This window comes from Eucalyptus grandis, chromosome 4 (genome assembly GCF_016545825.1).
Source record: "Eucalyptus grandis isolate ANBG69807.140 chromosome 4, ASM1654582v1, whole genome shotgun sequence".
Lineage (NCBI taxonomy): Eukaryota > Viridiplantae > Streptophyta > Magnoliopsida > Myrtales > Myrtaceae > Eucalyptus > Eucalyptus grandis.
Window position 1 is genome coordinate 6466890 of NC_052615.1, and position 24341 is coordinate 6491230.

The 24341-nt window shown below is 38.2% G+C and overlaps 2 protein-coding genes across 10 annotated transcripts; one reads left to right on the plus strand and one right to left on the minus strand.

The window, feature by feature from the left end:
* Nucleotides 1–644: 644 nt before the first annotated feature.
* LOC104440789 (nuclear intron maturase 1, mitochondrial) lies at nucleotides 645–7995 on the minus strand. 9 transcript variants are annotated; one of them, XM_039311640.1, is made up of 7 exons: nucleotides 5815–7995; nucleotides 5429–5530; nucleotides 5168–5302; nucleotides 2721–2839; nucleotides 1666–1710; nucleotides 1549–1586; nucleotides 645–1081 (listed from the first exon to the last, which is right to left on the minus strand). In XM_039311640.1, exon 1 carries the CDS (start codon nucleotides 7869–7871, stop codon nucleotides 5817–5819), a length of 2055 nt encoding a protein of 684 aa, XP_039167574.1. In that variant the 5' UTR covers nucleotides 7872–7995; the 3' UTR covers nucleotides 645–1081; nucleotides 1549–1586; nucleotides 1666–1710; nucleotides 2721–2839; nucleotides 5168–5302; nucleotides 5429–5530; nucleotides 5815–5816. The 9 variants fall into 9 exon arrangements, with proteins under 9 accessions (XP_039167574.1, XP_039167573.1, XP_039167572.1 ...); XM_039311639.1 differs by lacking the exon at nucleotides 2721–2839; XM_039311638.1 differs by having other exon boundaries at nucleotides 1549–1710.
* Nucleotides 7996–9883: 1888 nt separating this feature from the next.
* LOC104440790 (mannosyl-oligosaccharide 1,2-alpha-mannosidase MNS3) lies at nucleotides 9884–17747 on the plus strand. Its single transcript, XM_010053762.3, has 6 exons — nucleotides 9884–10239; nucleotides 12530–13485; nucleotides 13662–13923; nucleotides 16036–16233; nucleotides 16433–16581; nucleotides 16718–17747. Exons 1-6 carry the CDS (start codon nucleotides 10162–10164, stop codon nucleotides 16974–16976), a joined length of 1902 nt encoding a protein of 633 aa, XP_010052064.2. The 5' UTR covers nucleotides 9884–10161; the 3' UTR covers nucleotides 16977–17747.
* Nucleotides 17748–24341: the final 6594 nt, after the last annotated feature.

Below are 24341 nucleotides of genomic sequence, written 5' to 3' on the forward strand. Positions count from 1 at the left end.
TCAGAAATGCGCGTCCGAAAATGTCCTAAATATCATATTGCTTATTGATGCAAGCGAGAGAGAAGCACTCTTTGGTAAATGAGTCCCTCACCCCAGATCGCGTCGCTTTTTTTCTTTGTTCTTACGAGTCACCTCTTTCTAATTGCACGAACGTGCACTGACCACGTGTTCGGTCTATCTCTCGGGAAAATACTTGTTTGTACCCGAGTTCATCGCGACCTTTGATCACGTAGAACTTACCGCATAATCAATGACTACGAATCACGTATCTGGTCCGGTCCAAACAAGACTGTCTCCACTCTTGACAAAGATTGCAATTGCGTCACCAAGAATGTGTGGTCAAGGACCCATTGTAACTTTCTGGCGAAAGAGACGCTAACTACCCCCTCGCACCACAACATAGCATCGGCACAGAAAAGGCAGCTGAAATTTCTGAGTCACTATCCCCACCTAAATCAGCAATCATGACAGCCTCGTGAATATTTTCCAACCATAGAATTTGTAATCATAAAACCCTCTCATATTCTTGCCCTAAAACCTCTCTGAACAAAGTGAGATACTCAGAACGCTAGCGATAGTGGGCAAAGGCGAAGTGGTGGCCAGCAATGGTTGCAGCCATGATTGATCGAGGGAAACTTGACACAAACTCCAAACATTTATGAAAATAACATAGATAAACTTGAAAGTTACACAGATCAAACAAATGAAATTCTTAGCACACTTTGCATATGTTACAATGGTATATGCAATGACGGGATTTTTAAATGCATTCTGATCGGAGATTTGACATGTGATCCTGACAGCCTAATTTCAAGTTGCAAACTGTAGGGATGTGTGTGCGCAACCCCATACACTAAATCAATCCTTATCCAAAAGAGATAAGACCCGCCATGAATCTTACTATATGTTCTCTAAGCTTGATCAAAAAGGATAAATATGAACCATATATCTGTGGAGTGAGGAAGACATAAGTGGACCATACAGTAGAGGAGCTCAAAATCTCACGCCACAGTAGCCTTCAAGACTTTGATCCACCCACATCCTTTCATAAGGAAATGCAGAGGGCAACACTGGCTTCCACCTGAAGGTTGGGGAAATAGTCATAATGCACTCTTGACACACTTGAACCGGTTGGGAAATATTCATAATGCACTCTGTAATACAACTTGCGTCAACTGTGTTAAACATAGTCCATTCAGAAAAGAGCGCAACGAATCAGCAATGTGACAATATACCATATATGTGCTTCAAGAAAATCACAATGAATGGGCAAGGTGATTTTTTTTTTTTTTTTAAATGTGATTGAATACTTGTCATAAAACAATTTACCCATAATTTATTGAGAACACACATGGATATTAAGATGATGCACGATGACCAGCCCCCTTGAATGGGCCAATACTGACGTGAGCCTAGCTCATCCGTGTACCAAATGGCCAGATCTTTGGACCATGTGAAATCCATGGGTTCTTGTTATCTAAGGATGTACATGAGTTAAGTATATCTTCCTTGGGGTGCACACTCGAAAATATGAAACTATATCCTCACCTGAATGCCAAACTGCAGACTTCCTCCATTCGATAGCACTGCATCAAAAGAAATACCTCATAAGATCATCACTCCTTGCATGGGGCAACTTAGGTAGAGTGAAATCTGCTTGTACACCTTTCACATTCTCCGATAGCTAGATATCTTGCACTTTTTGGACGCCTGGACAAGGATGGAAATGGTTATAAGCGAATGAATGGAAGCATGCTATATGGCAGCTTAAAAAGAACTGCTATATAGATTTTGCAAGACAATTTTTCCCACAACAGAGGAGTTTGAGAGAATTTACAGTTTAGCTTGCATAATCGCAATATCAGTGTCATTCATTGAGAAGAAGACTTGCTTAAAATAGGTGGCTTTGAATGAAATAGCTCAAAATTTTCAAGTTTGTGGAAACTTATGAAAGTTATGTGGCTTGAAGAACTAATATTAAGACTTGACTTAAAAACTCTGCCTTCTCAACAAAGTTGTGAAAGGTACAAGATTTGGAAAGTGTATGAAATTTCTACACTGTTCAGAAAGGCAGAAAATTCGACGACATTATAGCATTTTAAATAGAACTTGGCATATCTATAAGCCAGCTAGGCAAGTGATACGCAAGTCAGATTTTCCTCTCTCAAGTTTTCAAAGATCATATTTATTAACTAAGGCTATGCCCAGTGAGAAGATCCAAGAAAAAGAATACTTCATTTCCCGGGAACAGAGTGCTAGCTATGGATCGCATAACAGCATCACAGTGCCTGTACAGTTGCAAGGAGGAAACGAATGATACAGAATATTCTAGATTCCTTCAGAAAAAAATGTTGTGTCAGTAGGGACAGATCTAGAACTTTTCTTAATGGGGGCAATTTCAATGTATACAATTAACTTCTTGTACTCTATCGATTCAAGTAATTAGCATAGTGCTCTTTTACTTGCAAATTACAATTTGTAAGTATATTGTCGAGTAAAACTTCATTAGGTGCAGCAATTATATGTTAATAAGTATCCAATCGTCTACTGGGATTCTTAAATCTTGGGGCAAAATCTCAATAAAACTGGGCAACAATAGCTTCTGTTAGCACTTCTTTTAGAAATTTTATGGGGGCATAAATGGAAAAAAGAAATAAAAGCATTAGAGTATTTAATACATCACCAACATGCGAGTGGGGGCAATTGCATTGTCCTCACACCTCACAATGTGGATCCTTCACTGTGTGTCAGGATGTATATCGTCAGGCTTGTTTCAAGCATCTGTCCCCAAAAGCATCTAAATTATATGTCACAGTGTTGAGTCGATTCACTAGCATCACTGTTGTCAACGAGAAAAAGTTTTTAACTGGAAGGGAAAGTTCTAAAAATCGCATGCGGGACTCTAAAGGATGTTCAGAAGTTATTGCTACAGGGCAAATCCAATTGGATGCTGTACAATGATATGCACAGCTTTAAGTCCGTTCCCTTGATGTCCCTATAAATAACTCTAGAAGATTTGAGATTTCCAATGAATTTTAGCGGATAGAAGGTCAAAAACAGACTAAGGCAGCTGAAAGAGGGCCTTAATATTCAACAAACTGGGTCCAGAAAGGCTGGTTTACTCCATCTATGTATTGCAGGCAACTCAATGACATCCACATGTGGGAGTAGTAAAATATTCCCGAAGCACCTAGTGTTTCCCACATTTGCTATGAGCTTTCCAGTTTAGACCCAAATCCTTGAAAGTTCAATATAGTTCCGAAGATGATGATATAATGAGAGATAAGCGCATTAGAAGTCCTAAAACTTGTTGTAAAAGTACAATTGAGTCTTAAAACTTTCAAAGAGTGCATTGAGTTCTTAAAGCTTCTCAAATCAGTTCAATCAAGTTTATCCGTAAATTCCATCCAATTTGGCTAATTGAAAATGCTAACATGGTTTTTTAATCACTTTCTTAAGACACTCGATGTCCATGTGGTGCCCATCAAAAGCCACATTAGGGAACAAAAACTTGAAAATTATAAATAATAAAAATTAACTAAAAATACTTACCAAAAAATAATAATAATAACTAAAAAAAAAAAAAAAAAAACAGTGAATAAAGACCAAAAATTAGACTGTTAATCTTCTATCTTTCATTGACGTGCAAGCTATAGACTGTTGATCTTCTTCTTCCGTCATATTCTCTACATCTTCTCTTCAAGTGGCCGAACAAGGAACAATTCCTCCCATTAAATTTGGGCTTTATGTTAAAGAGAGAAAAATCATGAGACAGACAAAGTCCAGGATTTTCAATATGAGTAAATGCGATGCACTAAGTTTAAAAAAGGATTTGCTTGTCAGTAATCTCCGGTTGCTTTTGTTTAGGGTTTTTGAAGATCTTGCGGAAATTTTTATATTGGTCAGTAATTTTCACTTTCTTTTTCTTTATCTATCCTGATTTTAATTCAAACTGGGTTTGAAATAGTAATACAATGCTTTGAATCGTGGCGAACGATTGGACGAACCTCTCTAAGGAACTGTTCAAGCTCATGGCACAGAAAATAGACATAATTGATCAATTTCAGCGTAGCATGTCGTGTGTGGCTTCGCACTGTGATGGCGACGAGTGCTCCATAGCTGATGCTCACAGAGAGGCAATGAAGGCAAGAGCGCAAGTTCTATTCCCTCTTAGACAGAGAGCTTAGGTTTGTAGAAAATAGGGAATGAAAGAAAGAATACTAGTGCATCAGTGAAAGAAAGAAGAAGATGAACAGTGTAGGTTTTTATTCACTAATTATTTTTGTTATTTTTATTTTCTTATTCTTTTTTAAATTTTAAGTTTTTTTCCTTATATGGCGTTTGGTGGGTGCCATATTGGCGCCACATGTCTTAAGAATGTAACAAAAAAAGCCATGTTGGCATCTTCTGTCAGCCAAGTTGGACAGAGTTAATGGATGGACTTAATTAGACCAATTTAATAAATTTTAGGACTTGATTGCATTTTTTAAAAGTTCTAAAACTCGATTGCACTTTTGAGATAAGTTTTAAGATTTGTGATGCAGATATCCCGTATAATAAATAAACGGCAAAAGTTGGCATAGGGAGAAACTATCAGGGTAACATGTCTGGTACCGGGCAATTTCTGGTGACCTGAATGGTAACCGGAAACCGGAGACTGAAGGCAAGAATAGAGATAATGCGGGATCTCTAGGTCTCAGGAGTCAACTGGTTGTGGGTTAGTGTTTTGGCCATTCTCTTAGTAACTAAAGAGATTCTGAACACAGGCCGAAGAGCTTAGATGGGCAAAAAGCAAGTTGCCAAGTGAACTGCTTCATTAGGCTAGCATGATATATTAACTTGGGATCAGATGCATCTGTAGAAATTAATCATATAGTCTTCTTATGGGCATAAGAGGAAATCACAAGGCCTGAAGATCAAGCCTACAATAATCCCTTTTGCAAATATGCCAGATCATTCTAATACAACCCCAGAATAAATTTACTCTTTTCCTTTTTTAAAGGCAAACCGGCAGTACTTTGTTTATGGACTGTATTTTATCAAAATTGTTTAATTTTGGCTAAGACATTTTTATTCATTAATGAGAAATTCAGATGGGATTCTTCAAGGTTTCTGAGTAGAGATAGATGAGGCAAATTAGAGAAGACCAAAGATACCATGAACTTACCCAATTTGATGCACTGCTCACATTTTCACCACTGCCTCTAAGATTAAAAAGGTGAAAAATTCCAACACCTCATTTCTAGGAGTCCTCCCTTTGGCACCCCAGGATTTTAACTCATTCCTTTAAAGAGAGGTCCTCCTATAAAAATATCACGGACTGCTATTGAGAGGTAATACTTACATAACTGATAGCAATATAAAATATGACATGTGGAGATATGCAGAATGCTTAAAGTAGGAACACAAAACGGAACAGAAGGCTTACCTAGGCATTAAATATAGAAAGGTGAAATTTGGTAATTTCAATAGGTCGAGTAGTATGCTACATAACCTTTCGCTAAGACTAAAAAGAGTTTGATCCTTTTATCTGCAGAAAAAGAAAAGATCAAGCTTGAATGACTAAAAATCTGCTAAAGTTACTTTGATAAATTTTCTGCATTATAATTTATAACAGATGTTATTACAGCTATCCAGTCTGAAAATATCGATCTACATACAGTCAAAAATGCAGTAGCCTATCAAGTGCCCAGCATTCAAATTAATTCAAGGTTAATGATTAGGAAAAGGACTGACCACAAGGCAGTTTTAATGCAAATTTTATTAGCATTATATTTCTATGGCATTGCTAAAGAAGAGCTTGAGGGAACCAACCTTCACACATCAATTCGATGACGCCTTAAGCCAAAAACTTTGCAGTCCCAAACTATATCAGATACCTCATCTTGAGGCAAACTTAAACCCTGCCTCTTTATCAATCTATGTAACTCACAGAAAAATTTGGGGTTTTCCAATTTGATATACTCATGCAGTACCCTTTCATGAAGAGGAACCCAGTTCCTAGGAAAGGGAGTGTAATCACATGAGGGAATTGAGGACATGTGTGAGAACTGAACACCTTCAATTGCATCAACAAGCCCCATCCTCAAAAGATCAGAATATTCAGGCGCAGAATTGTTTGTACTCTCTCTTAATGGACGGCTAAGGTTACGAGAAGCTATTTTGTATACCTTTGCACGAGATTTTAGTCTGTACCTTGCGGCATAGAGTTTAGCTAGAGAGCTTCGAATCACATAAGCACAAAATCCCACAACCTTCTTGCGATTATCAGCATATCTGTACCAATCTGCCATGGTCTCCAGAAACTTATTCATTTGAGCATTTGAATGAGCTTGACTGGAGTAGAGCATTGGAGTGCAAGGTAATGGCTCAGGATCCTTATCACCCTTAACAAACTTAAGACGCCTAAATTGGCGTATACATTGCTGTAAGCTAGCAGTAACGGAAAGCAGAGTGCCCACGCCTTTTTCACTAATGATTTTGCCTCCAGTACTGGTGTACCTGAGTGTCGGGTGTATCACTCGACGACAGATGATATGGTCCAAGAACTGGATACCTCTACTGATATGCTCTATCTCCAACTTCGAATTATCCATCCTCAAACCAAATTGCGCATCGCAAAATTCAATAATTTCCTTCCGAATTTGCACCGCATCATCTCTAGGCCCTCGAATTCCTATCAAGAAATGACCCCCATACCTAATATAATCCATTTTTTTCGTCTTCTCTTTCCCACTAGAAGGAACAAACTCAGGCCAAGAAGGGTTATGACATCCATCATCAATTGAACTTTTCCATATGGAATCGAACTGAGATGGTTTGAAGAACTCAACAATCTTCTGTTCCATGAAATGATCCAGTTCATTTAGACAAACATTAGCAAGTAAAGGACTTATAATGCCACAACAACCATAATTGGGTACCTTGGCTGCCTCCTCAGGTGCAAAGTCATAAAAGGTCCTCAACCAGAAAGGATCCGGTTTTGGCTCGTTCTCATGCAGAATCTTCTTCTTGGTCCCCTTTTTTTTCTTTGTTCTCAACTTCTCATTGTCATCCCTTGGATTTCTGACCATGGTTCTGAATGCCGACTTGATCAGTCCCAACACTCTTCTATCTTTGACAGCCTTCTCCAAAAGACCCATCACCACATTTACATCCAATCTATCAAAGATTTCAGACGCATCACCCTTCAAGAACCACAGATACCCGGCAAAATTACTCCGAATCGTCCTAATAACAGTATGGGCATTTCTTCCCGGCCGAAAAGCATGCGACTTCACCGAAAACCGAGCCTCGAAAACCGGCTCGAGAATCATCAGCAGAACCTCCTGGACCACCCTATCCTGGAAACAGGGCTCGCTCGACTCCAAGATGGCCTTCAGCTTGGTTCTTGAGAGGAACCTGGTGCCTGTTCTATCGTAAGGGCTGCGAACCAGCTGATGGGTCCTGTCGTTCCACTTGAATTGGCCGCGAGCGACGGCGCTCCTGAGGGACAGGAGGGAATGGAGCGTGCCGAGATGAATGGCGTTGCGGGGCGGGAACGTGCCGGTCACGTGGGCGCAGGTGCGCTGGTAGGCGAGGACCCAGAGGTCGAACTTCGCCAGGAAGCCCGTGAGGTTCGGGAACACGGCGGCGGCCGGCGAGGAGAAGGACTTCACCCACAACGAGGAGACCAGGTCGACGGGGTCCTCCTTGAGGAGGGAGTACGGATCTTGGACGACCGGGTTGCTCTGGGGAGGCCCCTCGCCGCTCCGGCGGGAAAGCGTCGGGAGCGAGGCGAGGGACCGGGACGGCGGCGGCGGCGGCGGCGGCCGAGGGACGGCGGGAGAGATGGTGCGGGACAGGTGTTTGATGAAATGCCTCTTCGACATCGCCCGATCTTTCCCGCCGGCAGGTGAAGCTGGCTACGCCTTCGATTATTCAGCTTCGACCATCGAATGGAAAAACCAAGGGCTGTGGAGAGGTTTCTCTTCGGCCTAATTAAATGAGCGCGCGTAATTTGTTAAATTTTCCATCTTAGGACTTTCTCCTCTATTTTTTTTTTCAAGGCAAATACATTAAAAATCTTAAAACTTATCACGAAAATATAACTAAATCTTAAAACTTTCAAAAAATTTAATCAGATCCTATAACTTATGACGAAAGTACAATTGGATCCTAAGATTTATTAAAATGATCTATTCAAATCCTTAGATTTATAGCACTTTTTAAGAATTTTAGTATTCGATTGTATTTTCACAACAAATTAATTGAACTTTTGTAATAACTTTTAGAATTTTTTATGCGCTTATCGCTTCTTTTTCATTTTCTTTCTTCCTTTTTAAAAAAAGACATTTGAACAAAATTTAGGTGCCAATACTTCTGTCGCAAATCAACTTTTTTTTTTGGTTGGATGTCGCAAATCAACTTACTCAACCTCCAAATTGGGTAGAAGAATAGGACTTTGCAACAATTTTTCTAGGATTTTTTGGTACCACCCATCTATTGGCAAGCAAAGAGTATATTTCTTGCCAACAAGAATGATTTTTTTTTTCTCTTTTAAAGAATCTCATTACATGTCCGAGGAGCTCTACCTGAAAAGTAGTTCTAAAGCCTTTTCTCTGGGAGCACTTTTGCACCCACTAAGAATCGGACCCTAATCTTCAACATAAACAAATAAGCAACATAATCACATGAAAAGCAAATGTTTTCATAGTCAAATGGTGCTACTTGTATATTTCATTATAAAAGTTTAATCTTTAACTCAAAAACATAAAATGAGACGGTTTAGATCTCAATGTTCCCGAATTTACTAACTAAGTTGTGGTTTGATATTTTTCCGATTGTGTATTAGGAACAAGCCACTCTAAAACCGATCATTTCTATGACAAAACCTTTCTTTCTTTGACCAATGAAACAATGCTTTAAAAATTAGAACTCCAGAATTTTTGCAATGGTGCAAAAATAATGCCAAATATATTAAAATTGCTCTATTAAATTGTTGTATCAAGTAGGGGTGAGTATGGTTTCAGGATAATACCAAGAACCTAAGAATTAGACCAATAAGAATTAATTAGATTATGGGTTCTAAGATATCTAGGGTATGTTTCATGTTCCAAAAATTTGAGAATGTGTTTAGAAGGGCAAGTTCTAGGTGGAATCGGAAACTTGGAACCAAAAACAAGTCTTTATATATTTCCTTGTTCTATGCCTCGGTGCTACAGTATTCTATAGCGTTTAATATTAAATATATAATCTAAAACCATTAGTTTAAGCTTTTAATTTCAGCGATATTCCGACATTTTTACTTTGCTAGTATTTCATTATTTATATGCATCTAAATATCAGTTGTAATCAGTAGATTATAACAAATGGCGATCATCAAAAGTAATAATTTATTACAATCATTCAACTGAAAATATAAGTAGAACTTGAGTGGACTTCGTAAAATGTGACAAGTAGGTTCTAAGTTCTTAAGTATAAGAATAAGTTTCAAGTTTCAAAAGTTAAAAAAACCTATTTTGACGGATTTGTTCTATATTTCAAGGAGAATTTGAATGAATCTGGAACCATTTATTAGTATTTTTTTTTTGTCAGTCCTACTCTATTTCTACTCTACACTCACTCTCAGACTTTTGCCTTGTCTCTTACAGGGCGAGTCGAAACCCACCAATGAAACTCACGCGTCCCCACCCCACCCATGATTCCCTTGAGAAGATGGGGATTTGAACCTCTCACCTCCACCTTCTATGTTGGAAGGATGGCCACTGGGCGAATCCCAGTGGTTGAACCATTTATTAGTATATCAAGTGAGACTTTATTAGCACCGAAAAAAAGAAGAGTAATTGAACGTGTTAGCGAAAATAAAAAAAATAATTAAAGACAAGGGAGGGAAAACATCAAACATGCGACGAAGTGGAGGGGGGGACAGTCGTCTCCCCAAAGCTCTCTCGATTAACCCACTAGTCTCCCCCTCCCGGCCATTGACCTGCAACACCAAATCATCTCTCTCTCTCTCTCTCTCTCTCTCTCTCTATGTCTATGTCTTCTCGCAGGTAGGCCGATCGATCCGCCTCGCGATCTCTCTCGCCGATTTGCATTCCGGGCCTCGTCGCCGCGCGGAGGAAGCAGATCGGAGGGAGGAGGGGCGGCGACGGCGACGGCGAGCGCGATCCGTCCACCATGACCGACTCCTTGCCTTATTCAATGAAGGACGTGAAGTACGACAATGCCAAGTTCCGCCACCGATCCCTGTACAAGGTCTGTCCTCTGCTGCTGCTTCTGCCTTCGCCTCTTCCCGCCCGGGGTTTCCTCGCGTTCGATTCCCCGCGATGCGGAATTGGAGCTGTGCAAGACTCGGGATTTGAGATCTTGATCGGTTTTTGATGATTGGGTCGCTCTTCGATTTTTCATATAGGACGGATGGGGGATGCTTTTTTTTTTTTTGCTAGCAGTTAATCTGATCGATCGGTTTTTACTGGCACGAGGGTGGACTTAATCCGGCTGTGGTGGGAGTTGATTCTATCTGGTCGAGTCTTACTCGGATTTGGGAATTGAGGGTTAGCTTAGTCAGCTGGGAAAATAAATAGTTAATTGTAAATTTGTCAGTCTGCATTATCTTGCTGGCTCTCTGCTAGGAACTTGCCTCCCTGTCTCTTTGGCTTAACTTCTCCTTTTCGTGAATTACTCATGAAGAGTCATACCTTAACTTGTGTGCGAATAGTGAGGTGTATTAGGAGGGTTCCGGGATTCTTAACTCCTATATATCGTTCCAGGTGTTCCATTGTTAGTTAGCCGATCATCTTCTAAAGGGAGAAGTATTTATGCGTTGGCCCATATGGCTTATGTGGTTTGGGGGGACCGATCAATCACGTTATCCACACGGTATCCTAGTTATCTTGCACGGTGCCTAAATTTTGGAGTCGCTCATTACTTTCTCCTTCTAAAGGGGTTTCCATCTTAAGCTTACCAAGATTTTGAATGAGGTCATTTAGGTAACTTCATGAATTGCAGACGATGGTCTTTCCTCAGTGAACTTATGAGTAGCATAGTAATTCTTCTAAGTCGTGATAAAGAGATGGATCTTAGGTTGCTTGGTGATTTGGCATGCTATGCAAGTTATAGGCTTCATTGATTTCCATTACATGCTGTGATTTCAAGTGTTTACTATGACGTCACAGTGTTGATGGAATAATTAAATATTAAACCACGCTTTGTCTAACCGCTTAAGCTCTTAGAATAGTTGGTAATGTTAGAGCTAGAGGTCCTCAGTTCAAACTTTTTCAGATCCTATTTGCCTCCAAAATATATATATGTCCACGCTTAGTATTAAGCAAAAAAATTAAACTAAGCATGAAAGGGAGTGATAGAATAATTAAATATTAAATAACACCTTCATCTAATAACTTAAGCTTTCAGAACAGTTGGTAGTGGTCTCACCAAAATCTCACAAGTGTAATATGCTGATGCCACTGCCCTAGTTGTTCCATTGCGTACGAATGATCATGCTCTTTGGTTTTGTACGGTCTATTAGAGCCCAAAAAGTATTGTTTGGTGTTGTGAGTATCACTTGAATGCTAACACTAGAGAGAAATTATGTTATATTCTGATGATGTGCTTAAGTGACCGGGCTGATCTTGAGGCATGAATTTTTCTAAAGGGAGTAACAAGACCAATGGATGAACATCCCAAATCTCACTGAGGTGATATTTCCATGAAATTTTAACTGAGGATCACTAAGTACCAAACCTCTCTGAATCTCTAGCTTTCTGAGAAATGAAGCACAAATGAGTGTCTTGAGTCAAGAAAAATAGCTGACTGGGCACTTCCTAGTAATATCTAGGAAGGATAAATACATCAATTTCAAAAAATAAGTCAAGTACGGTTTCTCTTATTTCGCCCTTTAGGGGATCTTGTCACAATCGAACTTCTCAAAAGCTTAAATAGGAAAGTTACGTGATTCTGTTGTCCCTTCTGGCTATGAAAAGTCTTATACCAAGTTTTAGTTTTCCCCCTTATCTTTTGTGTTTACTTGCTGGCATTTGCCTGAAATTTATTCAATTTATCATGGGCATAAATATTACTTAGAGTTACATTCTCGCTATGATGTGTGAACTAAATGGGATGCTTATGATGCTCCTGGACCTGGCAGGAGCCACTAGCTTTGTCCAGATTGCTGTCATATTTGGAGTATACTAGATAACTGAAGCAATCTGATATTGTTGATCGTTATGAGTATGAACATTTATACCTTATAGGGACAGACAAACTGGTTCTACTTCTTGTATTGGTGTTGTCAAACTTATGCACTTTAGTCATAGTGAGTAAAGTTAGCGCAAACATGTGGCCTATAATGTGGTTAGCCCAAAAAGAAAGAACGAAAGAGTGACCTAAAGTACCAAAAAAATTCCTCAATGAAATAGTAGCCTGTCCTCTTTATGAAAATATCCTTTCAGGTTGTGCTTTCTTTTGACAATTATTTTGTTCAAGAAAAAGTATGTAATTCTGATAGAAAGCTGTTGGTTGCATTGTTTCATATCTGGCTTTCCAGGTGATAAATCAGACCTTGCTTACTCATAAGCGTAATTGGTTAAGTTGTAGTACGGGGAAGTTCCTTGCTTTGGTGATGCTCTTTGGTTTAGCATACCTTTTCTTGACACATACAAGTTCAGGCCCTGAAGTTTCTGGTGGATTAGTGAAAAATGCCATGAGAAATGAAAAGGAAAAGATCAATAGTGATGGTGTCAGCGGACTTAAAAGATTTTGGAGGAAACCCCCAAGGCTTCCTCCTCGTTTATCACCTGATGAGAAGGGCGGAAAAAATTCTTTCGGTCATGAAGCTGAGAATCCAAGTTCCAGATTAAAGTGGGTAAGTAGACAGCAAAAGGTTAGGGATTCTTTTATCCATGCATGGTCTGGTTACAAGAAATATGCGATGGGCTATGATGAACTCATGCCTCTCAGCCATCATGGCGTTGATGGATTAGGAGGTTTAGGTGCAACAGTTGTGGATGCTCTTGATACTGCCATTATAATGGGTGCTGATGAAATTGTCTCCGAAGCAGGTTCGTGGATTGAAACTCAACTATTAGACAGGATTAAGCACAAAGGTCAAGTCAATTTGTTCGAGACGACAATACGTGTGTTGGGTGGTCTTTTGAGTGCCTATCATTTAAGTGGAGGAGATGGGGGGATGAAATTGACAAGAAATGGTCCCAAACCAGCAGTATACCTGGATATTGCTAGGGATTTGGCTGATCGTCTGCTATCTGCTTTCACAGCTAGTCCAACTTCGGTTCCTTATAGTGATGTAATTTTACGTGATTCTTCAGCACATCCAGCTCCTGGTGGACTGAGTAGTACTTCAGAAGTTTCTACTTTGCAACTTGAGTTTAATTATCTCAGTATGGTTTCTGGTGATCCAAAATACAGTTTGGAGGCAATGAAAGTCTTGGAGCATCTGAAGACTCTACCCAAGGTGGAGGGCTTGGTTCCTATCTACATAAGGTTTGATAATCCTAACTTTCGTTCCTATAGACATGGAGCAATTACTTAAGCAGATTCAGTTATTTTATAGGGTGCTGCGGAATAACTTAAATAATGAACTTTCCATTCTTCAAGCATATGGTTTCTAGTTATTCATCTTCCGTTCTCTTCTGATGATGTTTGTCTGCTGAGTGCAGCCCTCATTCTGGTCAATTTAGTGGAGAAAATATCAGGCTAGGCTCTCGGGGGGACAGCTATTATGAGTATTTGCTGAAAGTGTGGCTTCATCAAGGAGGTAGTCAAAATACTAATATGACCTACCTATATGATATGTACAGTGAAGCTATGAAGGGTGTACACAACCGGCTTGTGCGTAAATCAGTCCCGAATGGCTTGGTTTTTGTGGGAGAACTGCCTTATGGATCTAATGGTGCTTTCAGTCCAAAAATGGATCACCTGGTATGTGGTTTCTAATTATTAGAGTACTCTAAGATAGAGTCATATTTTCATCTAATAATTTAAGTTTTACAACTTGTCAGTGGCCTTACAACTTCACTATGGTATCTGAGCCTTGATCCAATTTTTTACTTCCCTTTTAGTTAATAGTTCCTCCGGTGGATCCTTGTTAGCCTTACTCTCCTGACCTTCTATACCACATGCCTCAATGGTTCCTTTATATTGTCTTTCATCTGACTTACACATGAACGAGGGTGTTTGAAGCCGCACATTGTTGACTGTAAGAATTATTGGTTTAGATGTCCAGGGAGCTAACTGTTTAGAGACAAGTGTCATGCGTTTTCTAGTACCAAATCTAATTTGTTGAAGTAACTGATGGAAGAAAAAAGTTTTAAAAAATTAAGTACGAAAATCCTTGCAAAAGATTATTCTTGACAACCAGATGCTTGAAACAGTGATACAACTATTCATTCAAGCCATGCCAGTTTTGCCACTAGCTACAAGATTGCTGATATATATTTCATTTAACTGCTTGCTTTGAGCAGTCAATGTCATTCCTTACAAATTCATTTTTCTTGGCGGAAAATAAGAAGTTCCCTTTAACATTTCTCAACCTTCATGAAATAATCATATTATCCCAAGCACTTGCATTCTTGCATTTATACCTTCATTTCTTGTAGGCTTGAACTACAATTTGCTTCACCACTGTTTGTGTCTAATGACACCTATTTGGTTAACATTGAACTTCATAGGGTCTGTTTGACCTAGTAATACTTTAGAATCTTCTCTTGACCTTGAGCACCATCCTCTGGCCATGTGGCTGTTCATTTGTATTTATTATCCTTCCATACTCTTGATGCTGCTTTATATTAAATTCACTAAAATCCCGTCTAATAACTATTGGTCGTTATGATTGGCTTGTCCACTACCACAGCTAGAAAGAGTTTTGAGACTGTATCCTGTTTTCAGCCATATTGTTATTGTGAATCCTTTATTCTCTCTTTCCTTCTAGTATAACTCATGGCAATATCATATAAATTTTTCAATCACTTGTGTGCTAACCAATTAACCACTTTCTGAACGGTGGATGCTGCTTTTTGCGCTAGCTATATATGGTTCAAAATGGGCAATTGGTTCATTCCAAATAACCATAATTCTGACTATAAGTGGCATCTTTCTGCAGTATTTAACCTCTGTTGGCTATTGAGTATATATTGCTTTGGCTATGCATTTGTCTGCGTCATGCATCACAATCTCTGAGCATTTATTGAAGAAAGCCTTAATGAATGTGACTAGTTAAGAGTTCAAACTACAAATATGTATATCTTGATACCTGAGTCCAGCCAACTAAGAACCCAATAAAATCCTTGTTGTTTAAACTAACACAATTGAAGAGCTGTGAAACAAATAATGCTGGGAAAAGATGACAATTAGCAGCATTGAATTTAAGAACTGACTGGCAAAAGTGAAAAGCTGAAACATAACTTTCCCTTCTTTCAAAGTTGGACATCTGGTCAGTTTACCACTAATTTTGCAAACAGTAGCACAATTAGCTGAAAGAACATCAGTTATTGGATTTCTGATTTAAAAAAAACTAACAACCACGCTGAACCAACTTTGTTGGTGCAATCTCTCCCAGGTCTCCATCTGTTAGATAATTTTGCCTAGGTGCTTAAGATTGTGCATGGGAGGATCATATTTTTCAGCTTAAATGTAGAAGCCTTTCCTCAATTTTCTCTCCTCCTTGAATCCAGGAAATTTTTAGGTTAACTATCTTACTCAAAAATTTACCTAGAATCCTGACATGTCATCGTTTCAAATTTTTGCACAGACAGTCAAAATTCACCCGGGGGAAATATATCTATGTGATCTATGTGTTAAACGATTTGAAATTCATGAAGCCTGTTCTGGATATGGTAATTCTTTTTGTTCCTCTGATTCTTTAAACCATTTTTCTGTCGGATCAATCTGCAATTCACCAAGAAATTCGTTTATCTTTATCGAGCTCATGTTGATGCTTTGCTCTCTCTCTCTCTCTCTCTCTCTCTCTCTCTCATGCATATTACATATGAATAAGCACATTCATTTTACCATGCGACTTTTTATGACTGTTAGGTATGTTTCCTGCCTGGTACACTTGCACTTGGTGCCACAAAAGGCAAGATAAAAGAGAAAGCAATGAAAGACAATTTACTCACATTTGAAGACCTGGAAAATTTGAAGCTTGCTGAGGATTTGATGCATACATGCTTTCAGATGTATTCAGTAACCTCTACTGGGCTTGCTCCGGAAATTGCTTACTTCCATACAGAGGTAGGTTTTTCTCGTATATTTTGCAGTTGGATTAGAACTTCACCTTTTTGAGCATGGTTAAAGGAAATTTTAACAAGTGAAGTTGATTTATATTTTGTTTTCGGAAGTAGTTGATAATACAACTGCATGTCGATCATTTTGGAATATTTCTTTTGATTGGCATTGCTAATGCATCTAATGAGCATTTTAATTTGAACAGGAGTACTCTGAAGAGGGTCTTGATGGTGGAAATAAGACCTCTAAGTATTTGAGCGACATTATAATCAAACATGCTGATCGTCATAATCTTTTGCGTCCTGAAACAGTGGAATCATTGCTTTTTCTGTACCGTATTACAGAAGACCCAAAGTATGTTCCTTTAATTTCTTTCAGAATATGCTTTATTTGTTATTCCCAGCACCATTCAGAACCCTAGATTTTTGTCGATATCCACCTGCTCACCTGCCTTTCTGGGTGTAGTTGTGATCAAATTTTTATAATGCAGATACCGTGAATGGGGCTGGCAAATCTTTGAGGCATTTGAGAATTACACCAAGGTCGATACTGGTGGCTACAGTTCTCTTGATGACGTCACCCACATTCCTCCTCAAAGGAGAGACAAAATGGAGACCTTCTTCTTGGGAGAGACGCTGAAATATTTGTATTTGTTGTTCTCGGACAGTGATGTTATTCCATTGGATAAGTTCATTTTCAACACAGAAGCTCACCCTTTGCCTATTAAAGGCGCAGTCAGGAGTAGCTAATACATACAGTACATCGTGATCACCACGGAGATTCTACATCAGAAAGATCACGGCCCAAACTGCTTTTTTTGCTTAGTCAGTACCTCTAGGACCCAAAGGAAGCATGGCCTGTTTGACAAGGGTTATCCGCAGCGAATTCTGCCATAAAGCATCATCCATTTTTAGTGAGCAGTCTCAAATCAGAAATTATTTTGGATCCCCCAATATTTCTGCCTCTTTGATTAGGGCAACACTGGTATCATGCTCTTTCAACTGGGGCTGTTCATCTGTCTTTTACTTCCTCAGTCGATTCTTTTCTTCTCTGTACCAATAGATAGAGAATTTTAGCATCTCAAGTATAGGGTGGTTGGACTATATCTTTTGCTTTCTAGTTCATCACGTCATTTCTAGCTTTTAGAGCCCATTTGACCTGTTCGGACAAATACGAAACAGAGCGAGCAACTGAGACACTCTTAAGTTTCCACAGAGAGCTGGATGCTAGATTCTCTGGAATGATGCTAATGGGAGCCGATACACGATACATTATTTTCTGAATGTATACTCATGTCAGGATGTTACCTCGAGATTTTGGCGCTAGTCTATTATAATGTCAAATAGATGAAGCATAGAGTGGTTTTATTGAGCCTTTTTATGGCAGCTGTTATGTGAACTTTTTCAGTTGTACCTTATGACACGACAGTTGATGATTGTGAAATTAGAACTCTGTTCGAACATCCGAATGTCAATTCCCCTTTTCCCTTCAAGTACTTATATGAATGTCGAATGAATGAAGCTGCCTGTTTCTTCAAGCTGCTCGCTGCTCTTTCCATAGCAACAAATAGAGAATGAAGTTTTCTACTGACATTTTCTGGCGTGAATGAGAATTTGAGTTAGACTACTCACCGACTGAACAGGTTTGATCTTTCAGAACTGTAATTTGAACTTTCTCTGTGATGGGAATAGGAAATAGTATCATAGTAGATGTGTATGTTGTACTCTGTAATCTTGTGTTTCCTATGTATCTTGTATGTTATAAATAAATGTGTGGTCTCTCCAGGACGCATGGTTTTTCTCTCAATCCTTTACCTCCTTGTCACATGATACAGAGCCCATGTGAGCAATCCCCTATCTTCCAAGTGTGGCCGCCTGCACCTTGCAAACCCTAAGACAGTACAATGAACAACCTCTGCAAAATAGCCTACGATCGCCGGTCTTGTTGTCTCCGGCTAGCTCATGTCCGCCACTGCAAGCCCCTTGACCAGGGTCGAGTTTCTCAAACAAAATCAATACTTCGCCTGAGCTGAGCTCCCAACCATAGCCAACAAGTCTAGATTCTCGAAATCTTAGTGTGAGTCCCCTTTAGATCTGAAAGTTGTTCTCCGGTGAAATGGAGGGCGTAATCTTCAGCGGTGAGCTCATCCTAGTCGCGAGCTCCTTTCAGCGGTCTTCTCTCTCTAGTACTGAGAATTGCTTATATATTGTTTCGAAACTTACTGTCCTTTATATTTAGTATAAAAGGAAAATAATTCAAGCAAAGATGTCTATTAATATCTTTCAATGGTAAAATTTCATATACGGGTCCAATTTTCTCAAAAGAGGACTAAAGTAGATTTTATCTTAAATAAGCCCTTCAAGTGGCCAACCTAAACTTAAATAGTTGGCCAAATCTTCGAGCAAACCCATGCCCTTGACCTAAAATAAGGAACCGATGAATCTAAAATTGTTGAATCTAAGCAATTGCCATAGGCTTCAAATAATCAAACCTGGTGTCCTAATAGCCTTAATCAACTTGGAAAAGTTACATATGAAGGGAAGCTTTGATTGATCAATGGGTAGGAAGATGAAACATTGTCAAAATCATGTAATACTAGGCTTGCCAAGTTGAAAAGGACGACAAAGCTAACCACTTTGGAATTATTAATATGTTTTCCCGCCATGATGACCTGTCATTTGGAACATGATCAAATTCCGGATCATCATTGTAAATATTTATGGAAGGGAATTTGTAAGTTCAGGAACCAAGGAGCTCAAATTGAAAGTGTGCAATAATATTCTTTCAAGAGAATGGGTTTGGAACTCTGCAGAAGACTCAACACTTGCGATTAAACAAATTAAGAGATTTCAAGAAGAACACTCATAAGTTGTGCACCCAAGAATTTCTAGAACTAAAGTATCTTGATGTTCACAATAGCACATCAATCAAGTACATCGTCAATTCCTCCAATGGATCTATTTTGTGATCCATCGACCGGCTCTCACCCAGGCGAGTTTTTCCCTATCCAATGGTGATAATATTCTCCCTAGAATCCTCCTGCTAAAACCCTAGATCAAAACCCATCGATTTCTATCCATACTCTTTACCCACAACTCATAACCAGACTCATTATCCTTAAAATGGAGGAAGATATTTAATGTTCTTTTTCTTAGCTACGAAATCCTAGATTCACATGAACACGATGCCGCTTGTTGTCTAGCGTTCTTGAAAGCTCTAGTTGAGTCGATTGAGTCGATCATCATCTTGTTCTCGCTTCTTCATTCGTCCAACGAAATTGTGGGAAAGGATGGGCGACGACCCATCCATGGTGTCGAGTACAGCTCCCTTCAATCCCATGGTGTCGAGTACAGCTCCCTTCAATCCCATGGTCCAAAGTGGCTGTTTTAACTTTCTTACGAATCCTAGAAGGGGTAGAAGTGTAGCTGTTTGAACTTCGAACCTCAAGGTCACTGGAAAGCTACCCACCATCTAGGTAATCTCAACACCTGTACTCACCAAAACCATGGCTGATGGGGAAGAGAATGACAGAAGGTTGACTGCCCTTTTTCGAAGGCTAGAAGATTTGTGGTCGGAGGATGTAGGGAAACAAATTCCTAAAACATGATCCGATACTCAATCGAACACCGAAAACGAACATGGAAAATGTGCCTAGAAAAAACATGTTACACCGATCAAAAAGTATATCACGTAGTTGGACATACCTTAATTTTCACAGATTAAGCATTGTTGTCGCAGTTTTATGAGGAATTTTTGGAAGCCCCGATTCCATTTGTGAAGAGGAGTGTACTGAGAGAAGGACACAAAAACGCTACCACTCAGATAACGTAACTGCTCAGATATCACAACTTCCTAAATTTTCCCCAGATTTTCCCCTATTATTATTTTTTTTTTTACAGTAATTGCACTCTTCTATGGGCCCTTCACTTATAGGCTAGGTTTTGGCTCAACATGGGCGGACGGGTTTAAGTAGGCCCATCAAACATAATAACTCATTATATCTCCCACTCGTACATAGTGGGCTGAATAGAACCCTCTTTACCTTTCTGCAACATTCATACCAGTGAATAATCCGTGCGACCAGTATACTTTGAGAGCTCGTTGCCATACATCTATTAGGAATATATAACAGTTCATAATGGGCATCACATTTTTTAGTAGATTTATTTCTCTTTTGATCTCTTTTTAATAATGATATATTGTACCACCGCCCGCGGTGGCCGTGCTGGATAAGAGCTTAGTACCTACCAGGCGACCCCTAGGTCATGGGGAGGAGTTCGAAACCCAGCGTGCGCCGGGTATTTCAATGTACAGCTGCGCAATTCACCTGTGGCTGGGCCAGCGGTGGGGGCCCAGTTCACCCCAGGGTTTACTCCGCCGCGAAGCGGCGTGCAGGGGTTCCCTGGGTTACAAAAAAAAAATAATAATGATATATTGTATTCACAATTTTGATTATCCCAAAAACAATTATAATTAGTTGATCAGTGGCTACAAAACTAGAATGTAATTCTCCAAATTCGATCTTCCTTTTTCCTTGAAACTCTCAATTTCAATTCAACTTGTTTTTATAGAAATGTCTATTAGATCGAATCAATTCATGATCATTGACAACATTTTAAGATAGTAAACACTGAATAAAAATCTTGAGAATAAGTAAGAGTCATGAGGGCACTTAATTGAGGAACTCTTTTCCTCAAAAGTCTCACACTGCATAAAAGTTGATATCAAAACTTTTACCACTCTTGTTGGTCGTTTCATGCATACGTAGCATGAAATACGTATTACAATATTAACTCTTTTCCCATAGAGTGTATGTATATACCTTCAATACCGAATAGATGATAGTTCAAATATACTTAATGTCTAACTTGAGTTAACATATCTATTCTTTCATGGAATTCATCATAACTTACATCTAGTATTATTGACAAATAAAGTAAAATATATGGGTTATGTTACTTTTGGACATAATAAATAGGGATAAGTGTTCCAAAAGTCCTACAACTTGTCACGAAAATGCATTTCAGTCCTAAAACTTGCAAAAAGTGCATTTAAGTCCTAAAACTTGTTAAATTGTTTCAAACGAGTTCTAAGATCGACGCCATAAGCCTTTTTCATTAAAAATGCTAATGTGGCATTTTAAATAATTTTTATTTTCCATGTGTATTTTTAATTAATTTTTATCCATTTTTTAAAAAAATTAGATTTAAAAACTAAAAAAATTAAATTTATTCTTATCTTATTTTCAACAAAAACTAAAAAGAAAAGTTAATAAAATTACTTTTAAAATTGTTAAAAAAAAAAAAAATTAGCGCGGCTCTTCTCCCCGCCAATGCCTGACCACCCCCGCCCGGGGTCGGCAACCGTCGCCTGGCCCCTCCGGCGATGGGCGACGGCGGTGGCGGTAGCGGAGCGGGGGGATGAGCTGCTTTTTTTTTTAATAAATATTTAACTTTTTTTAAAGTTTTTGGTAAAAATAAGATTAAATGAATAAATTTGATTTTTTGTTTTTAAATCTAATTTTTTAAAAAAAATAATTAAAAAAATTCATGTTGAAAATAAAAAATTATTTAAAATGCCACGTTAGCATATTTAACGGAAAAGGCTAACGGCGTCGATCTTAGGACTCGTTTGAAACAATTTGACAAGTTTTATGACTTAAATGCACTTTTTGCAAGTTTTAGGACTAAAATGCATTTTTGTGACAAGTTATAGGATTTCTGGAACACTTATCCCTAATAAATATTATATCCTCATTTTAACACTTAGTTAAGATGTCATATATATTTTAAGCTTGAGCTCTCAATTATTACCTAGATAATAAGCTTAAAAATCGTCTCATCTCTATTTATCACATAGTAAATAAAAGTGATTATCCGTGTGAGTGGGCTAATCTTTTATTTGTCCGACATACTTTCTCAATTTTATAAATATTCACAGGCATTAATAATGAACAAATTCATTAAATGTCAACACTTAAGGGAAATTATAATATTCAGTACATCAGCCTTTACGTAGTCCTAAAGATTTCACATGGCCACAGAACACATCTCTAGGTATTAGTTTCGTCATAGGATCTACTACCATTCTATGCATAGGTATGTACTGTAAGTTCACATCTTTTCGTGCAATCATATCTTTGATAAAATTATACTTGGTATCTATATGCTTGGTCTTTCTTTGATGTACATTATCGCTGCTTGGCTATCATAGTTAACCAACAATGAGTTTGCACCATTCTTAATAACACTTAAATGATCCAAAAATCTCTTAAGCCAAATACTTTCTTGTATTGCTGCTAACAATGCTACGAACTCAGCTTCCATCGTGGATAAGGCTATACACGTTTGTTTCTTACTGCTCAAAGATATGACGCAACAAATCCAGATGTAGATTTCATTTCATCTAAATCTCATCCCCAATTAGCATCTGAATAGTCTTCAAGTTGTAGATCTTTTCCTTGATAACTCAATGTATAATCAACAGTTCCTTTCAAATACCTTAGTATTCTTTTGATGGCTTTCCAATGTGCTTGACCTAGATTAGATTGGTATCTACTCACCATTCCAACTGCAAAACATATGTTAGGTCTTGTATATATCATAACGTACATTAAGCTTCCAATAGCACTAACATAAGAAATATGTTGCATTTGTTCCTTCTCTTGTGGAGTCTTTAGACACATTTTATGACTCAATTCTTCACCTTTTGCAATAGGAGTATCTATAGATTTACAATTTTGCATACAAAATCGTTCAAGAACATTATTTATGTATGTTTCTTGCAAAAGAGATAATGATCCCTTCGAATGATTTCTTGAAATCTTAATTCCGAGAATGTATGCAGTCTCACCCGTGTCTTTTCTCTCAAAGTTGGAAGATAATTAACTATCGACAGTATTAACAAACTCCATATTACTTCCGGCAATCAGTACATCATCAACATATAATGATATGATCACAAATTGATCTTTAGATCTTTTGATATATATACAATGATCTTCATCAATAATTGTAAAATTATATCTCATTATTGCATTATGAAAACGTAAATATCATTATCTCAACGACTGCTTAAGGCTATATATTGATCTCAAAAGTCGATATACCTTTTGTTCTTGACCTTTCATAATGAAACCAACATGTTGTTCCATATATATTTCTTCTTATAATTCTTTATTGAGAAAAACAATCTTTACATCCATTTGATGTAACTTAAGATCCATACTTGTTACTATTGCTAGAAAAATACGAATTGAGATAAATCTCACTATAGGAGAAGATGTTTTCTCATAATTAATTCATTTCTATTGATTATACCCATTCGCCACAATATGAGTTTTATGTCTTTCTATTGAGCCATCAGCTTTACGTTTTTTCTTGATAATCCACTTGTTCCCAATGACTTTGCGTTCTTTTGAAAGATCAACTAGTTTCCAAACATGGTTTGACTTCATTGACTTTATCTCCTCTTTTATTGCACACATCCATTTTTCTTTACTAAGGCAATTTAGAGCCTCATTTACATTTCTTCGCTCATCTTCATCTTGTGGAGCAACCCTAAAAGTTTTCCATTTAATGTCAAAACATTGACGATGAATACTTTTGCGACTTGTTTGTCGTACAGGAGATTGTACACTTTGTACATCATTCCTCATTATGCTCCCACTTGGATTAGATAATGACGATATTATCGTATCATGTGGTTGTAATTGAGGGTGAGTCGAATTTAATTCCTCACTTCTCATATTACTCCCACTTGAACGAACTCTATTAAGTTCATTATTTTGATCCAATGTTTCAAATAAGGAGTAATCCTCACTTATTTCGCCCTTAGGAAATTCATTCTCAAGAATATGACATCCCATGATTCAAATTCAGTTATACTCCCATTTTCCTGCTCACCTATAAACATATACAATTTCGAGTGTTTTGAGTATCTTATAAAAATACTCTTCTTGCCTTTAAGATCCAATTTCCCAAACTTGTAAGAGGGCTCATGAGTATAGGCAGCACAACCCTACATTTTAATAAAACTTAAGTTCGGTTTTCTACTTGTCCATAACTCATATGAAGTGAAAGTAATTGATTTAAAAGGCATATGGTTAAGTATAT